General features: G+C 57.6%; 1 protein-coding gene across 1 annotated transcript in view; it reads right to left on the bottom strand.

The window, feature by feature from the left end:
* SND1 (staphylococcal nuclease and tudor domain containing 1) overlaps nt 1-4,823 on the bottom strand; it is a 453,393-nt gene extending 448,570 nt beyond the window's left edge. Inside the window, exon 1 of the mRNA XM_008174151.4 lies at nt 4,626-4,823. Within this exon, the coding sequence (XP_008172373.1) occupies nt 4,626-4,697 (72 nt within the window). The 5' untranslated portion in view covers nt 4,698-4,823. The remainder of the gene's footprint in view (nt 1-4,625) is intronic.
* Between the last annotated feature and the right edge of the window lie 1,177 nt (nt 4,824-6,000).

A 6,000-nucleotide genomic window follows, 5' to 3' on the forward strand; every position in this document is an offset into this window, starting at 1 on the left:
GACCCGACATCGTCGTGACGGACGCAGAAGAAGGTGATCCTCATCGTAGACATCATGGTGCCTTTTGAAAACCGGTCACCGGCCCTCCATGAGGCCCGAGCACCGAAGGCGTCGAAGTACACCCCGCTGGCTGAGACCCTGAGAGCCCAGGGCTACGAGGTCCAGATACATGCCCTGATCGTGGGAGCCCTGGGCTCGTGGGACCCCCACAACGAGCCAGTTCTGAGAGCGTGCGGAGTCGGTCGACGCTATGCCCGGCTCATGAGACAGCTCATGGTGTCCAACACCATCAGATGGTCCAGAGACATTTATATGGAACACATCACAGGACACCGTCAATACCACATTGAGTAACCAAGACCGGCGACCAGGGAAATAACCCACTTCCTTCCCTGACGGACCCAGGGACACACCCCACCCATGTACTTATCCGCTACACCGATACTGACTTGGATTCCTTATTCATTCCATGGGTGGCGTACCCGAGCCCACTTATCCACTGACTTTAAAAACCCTTGCATCCCAGTCTGGGTCTATGCAGGTTATGCGATATGTATGTATCTTTTCATCCTTGGAAAGGATACCTGTAACCCCCCATAACCCAAGCCTGACCCCAGATGTACAGTACCTTGCCTCTTAACTCGTGTATATTTCATTTTAAACATTAACTTTAATAATTTTAAATCTGAGCACTGCAATCTTTGATGCAGTTATCCTCCACCCTCCTGTGAAGTAGAGCAATACTAGTATCCCCACTGGACATCTATGGAACAGAGAGTAAGTGATTTGCCCAGGGGCATAGAGGAAGTCTGCAGCAAAGCAGATATTGAACCCAGGTCTCCCACAGCCCAAACTAGCAAACCACTAGACCGTATCCATCTAAATATACATACACACACACAGGAGTTTTTACTCCCCTAAAGGCTGTTTAGCAAGCACTACAGAAAATGCTTTGCATAATTGCAATTTGAAGAAAACTTCCAACTCAGCTGAGAAACAGCAGTTTAGCAAACTAAATCTAACTGAAAATTAAGCCAAATTCCCATAAAACTCCATCTGTAGCTCATGCTCACACCCTGCTATTCTGCAACACTGTTTTAAAAAAGCATATCCCAGTCTCACTTGCTCTCCAAAGGAAGTGGCAGAAGAAACAAGGTTTGTACTTCTGACGACTATATTCACTTGTGCACAAAGCGGAGACGTTTCAAATTGAACATTCAATAATGCACTGAGTTTCTCACAAGTGTTCAGCACACCCCAGTTAACACCCCCACAATCAGAGTCATGCCCTGAGATACACAGAAAGTTGAAGAACTTTGTTTATAGGATTTGCTGCAGTGGCTCAGGAGCCCAGGCCAAAGTTTTCACACCTGGAAGCCTAAAGTTAGGGAACTGAAACCTGCACCAAGGGACCTAAACAAAAATTACCTGATTTCCAACACGCAGGACACCTACAGTCCCTATTAACTTCCATGAGACATATAGTTGTTCAGTACTCCTAAAAAACAAGGTATTTTTAATGAAGGCCAAGCCATGGATTACAAGCCTAACTTTAGACATGAACCAGCCTCAAATAGCGACCTAAGTCGGCTACTCCACAAGACAACAAAAACCTGAGTACACCCAACTGTACCATTCTGCAGATGGAAGAGTGCCTTCCTGACTCCTCCACACAATCAGTTTGTACCCTGAAGCAGGACGTTTGATTTCCCCTTTAATCACAGGTTGCAAAGCTACAATTGTAAGGTCATAAAATTATCCCGTTACTGCGCGCCTTGCGATAACCTCCTGAGGCGATGGATGCCACAAGGATGATTATGCTGCATAAAGTAGCATTTATTTCTACTGGGTCGAAATTCACTGCCCTTCAATTCCCATCAAGTGACCTCCTGCAAACAGTGCTGCTGGCAGAAGCAGCGGGCCCCAGAGTGAAATTTAGAGAGTTTTAGTCTCATGTGCCCTGAGAGGGAAACTGCTGCAGAGGCTTCTTTAGCCTGCTCAAGCACCTTATCTTGGGGGAAAGGAACAGAAGATAACAGGAAAAGGACAAAACATCCAAAGAAGAAGAAATGCTGGAAGGAAACAAAAGCACATGCTTCGATTTGGGGCGGAGACTAGATGAGTGTTTCCTCTGCCTGCTAATCTAGCAAGGATAGTAAGTAACAGCATCAGTAGCCTCCCTCCCAGCCTTCAAACGTCTGAATCCCTACTCTGTGGGAGATTCAATACAGCTAAAAAACTGTTCTTAATACAGACTTGCCCCTAATCCACATCTAGTTTGGGAATGGTGCATCTTTTACTCTGTTTGCACAGCACTCCCTCCTCACTGACCTCTTGCCCTCAACCACCAACTGTATTTCATATACTCTGTATATTACAGTAGGACTAGAGGCCTCAGTGCACTGGTTACTCTATAAACCCCATTTTAAATTAGGGACGTGTTTGTTTTCCACACAAACTACTCAGCTGATTTTTGTGAAAACTTATGCAGCTGTCCATCTTGGGGCAGAAACAGCCTGAAAAATCTCAGCCCAAAGGGGAGTACAGAAGGTCTAACCTCAGACCTAGGGCCAACCCTAAATCCCACGGCACTCACGCTGGCAGAGGAACCAGGAAGTCTGATGCTCAAATTCCCTGGGATCTCTAGCAGCTGCCTAGCAACTCAAAGCTGGTTAAAACTCTAGTTACATTTTTTACCTACTATGCACATCCCCTCTGGGGAGCTCCTGAAAGAGCTAAACCAGGAGCAAGCCTTTCCAGTTTCAGCCCAACGGGGCACATTCGAAGCTCTGAAAAGTCAGTGGATTAAGCCCTCTGGTGGTAAAAAGCCCACATGAGCTGTAGTGAGCGAAATGAGGGTCCCTTCTTGGAGGAAGACAAGGGGGCAACAACTTCTGAACCACTCTGCAAGCAGAGATGTGACCCCCACCCCCAGAGCACCCCCCTGCGCTGCTGCCTTGGCTAGAAGACTGTGCCCTTCAGAGCATAGCATGGCACAGGTCAGGGCCAATGCCCAGATTCCACTAAGATTCTGTTCTGCGCTATAGCTGAAACAGTACTTGCGCCACCTGCCCAGACCCAGCACTGCTTCCCAGCCCAGCGTGAACAGGCTTTTTTCTGAACACATTTAAAGTTGTGATAAGGACAAACTACAAGAGAGTGAGGTAGGACCACTGTAAAAACTCCCTGCCTCCACGGCCCCCGGACCTGCTAGTAACAGTGACTTTAGGACAGTTGCTAGCACCTTGACTGTTAACAGGGCCTGTAATGAAACAACCCACTAGCCCCAGCTCCCCCCACACACCCCAGCCCAACCAGAAAAACAAGTATCAGTTTCCACCAACCCCCTCATTCATCCCCCCAAAAATAACTGAGCTATGTGTCTTGGGCCCGCTCCTCTCCCACAGAGCAGGTTCCCATCTGAAAACCCTAGCCTCCCCACAGGCTCCCAGCAGTCCAGATAACGGCAAAGGATTAGACTCTGTGGTAGCTTCCAGAGCAGGGCTTGCTGCAAACACTGTCTGGGCCAATACAGCTGGAGGTGCGTGCAATACACCAACCCCAAGCTAGGTCTCTCCCACCCCCACGAGCACACAGATCAATTCCAAAACAGAAAACACACTGCACGCCCACCTCCCTAACTCTCTCAGCCCCCCAGACAAACAATGCAGACACCCCCACACCAAGCTGCATGTGTCCATATCCGTCCCGCACCATCCTACACCCTGTTCGTGGCTCACCCCAAGCAGTCTCCCTCCAGACTCATGTAGGAGCGAGTTTTTCATACAGCTACTGAAAACTTTGCAAAGCCAAGGGAAAGCCTGCCCTGGACATCAGGGCCTGCCAAGCCATCAGGGTAAAGTACATACCCACCAATGCTCTGGTCCAGGCCCCTCCCTTCAGGCAGAGAGCATGCCCTCCCCAGCCCCAGGATGAACACATGTCCACCCACCTGACCAGAGCAATCCCTGAGCAGGTCTCCAGCCCTCGGGGGAGGGCAGAGAGCATGCCCCAGCCCCCAACCCCGGCGAGACTGGAGGACATGTCCAACCCCTCCCGCGTAGGAAGGCCTCCTGGGCCGCAGGAAAGGCACCGCAGCGGACAGTTTCAGGCCCAACCCGACACCAGGCAGGACGCTGCCAGCCCTCGCCTGCCCCCCCCCTTCCCTTGCCACCTCCAGCCGCGGGGCCGCGCGCCAGGCCCGGCCCCCCGGCGCACATGGCCGGGGCCGGCAGGTGACAGGCCCGGCAGGGAATGGGGGCGGTGTCCGCCGCAGCGCCCGGGACCGGGCACCCCCCAGCCCTGCCCGCGGGGAGTGGCGGGGGCTCCGCCGCAGCTCGGGAGAGGGGCGCGCGGTGGCCCGGGGGGCGCGGACAGGGGGGTACATCGGGGACACGCGGGGGGGGGGGGACCGGGGCGGGAGAAGCACCGGCGGGGGGGGGGGGGGTGCAAAGGCACCGGGGCAGCGCCGGGAGAGCCCGGGGGACCTGCGGCACCGACACGGGCCCGGGTGCCAGGGCGGGAGCGCGGGGTCTCGGTCCCGGGAGAGCCCGGCCGGGGACGGGCCCGAGACGCCAGCGCCCCGGGGAAGCGGGAGGTCCCGGGGGCCCGGTCCCGGCTCTCACCATCTTGACGATGCCGCGCTGCAGCGCGAGGGGCGCGGCGGAGCCGCTCTGGCCGGGGGCGGCGGAGGCCATGGCGAGCCGGGCCGGGCCGAGCCGAGCCGGGCGGGTCAGGTCGGGGCGGACGCGCTGAGGTGAGGGGAGCGCGGAGCGGACGCAACCGACTCAGCCGGCGGTAACGTGGGGGGGAGGGGCGCTCAACGCCGCCGATATTTATCCCTCCCGCCACCCCGCGCAGGCGCACTGAGCCCGGGACTCCCTCGGCCGGCCAATCAGCGACCCGTCCGCCAGGCCCCGCCCCTTCCTGCCAGACCAATCAGCGCGCGGGGTCTCAACATGGGTCCGATAGACCGTATTCACAATGACGTCACCGGGTGAGGGCGGGGCTTCCGGGGCACGCGGGGCAGGGACACGTCGGCAAAGGCTCAGCTGCCCTGGCCCCACGTGTGAGTGCCCCGCCCCCCAGCCCGGCCACGGCGCTGACGGGAGGAGGGCGCCGGCCCCTCTGATTTCCCCGCCCCGCGGCTTAGCCCGGAGTGACCCCCCCGGCCACACCTGTCCACCAGCCCAGCGCTCAGCCCGGGGACAGGGAACCCCGCAGTGACCCCCCCACACACCTGTCCACCAGCCCACCGCTCAGCCCCGGGACGGGGAACCCCACACACACCTGTCCACCAGCCCACCGCTCAGCCCCGGGACGGGGAACCCCACACACACCTATCCACCAGCCCAGGGCTCAGCCCGGGGACAGGGAACCCCGCAGTGACCCCCCCACACACCTGTCCACCAGCCCACCGCTCAGCCCCGGGACGGGGAACCCCACACACACCTGTCCACCAGCCCACCGCTCAGCCCCGGGACGGGGAACCCCACACACACCTATCCACCAGCCCAGGGCTCAGCCCGGGGACAGGGAACCCCGGAGTGACCCCACACACACCTGTCCACCAGCCCAGCGCTCAGCCCCGGGACGGGGAACCCCACGCACACCTATCCACCAGCCCAGCGCTCAGCCCCGGGATGGGGAACCCCACACACACCTGTCCACCAGCCCACCGCTCATCCCCGGGACGGAGAACCCCACACACACCTGTCCACCAGCCCAGCGCTCAGCCCCGGGACGGGGAACCCCGGACTGACCCCACACACACCTATCCACCAGCCCAGCGCTCAGCCCCGGGATGGGGAACCCCACACACACCTGTCCACCAGCCCACCGCTCATCCCCGGGACGGAGAACCCCGGCCACACCTGTCCACCAGCCCAGCGCTCAGCCCCGGGACGGGGAACCCCACACACACCTATCCACCAGCCCAGCGCTCAGCCCGGGGACAGGGAACCCCGGAGTGACCCCACACACACCTGTCCACCAGCCCAC

Source organism: Chrysemys picta, chromosome 1 (genome assembly GCF_011386835.1).
Source record: "Chrysemys picta bellii isolate R12L10 chromosome 1, ASM1138683v2, whole genome shotgun sequence".
In the NCBI taxonomy this organism is placed as follows: Eukaryota; Metazoa; Chordata; order Testudines; family Emydidae; genus Chrysemys; species Chrysemys picta.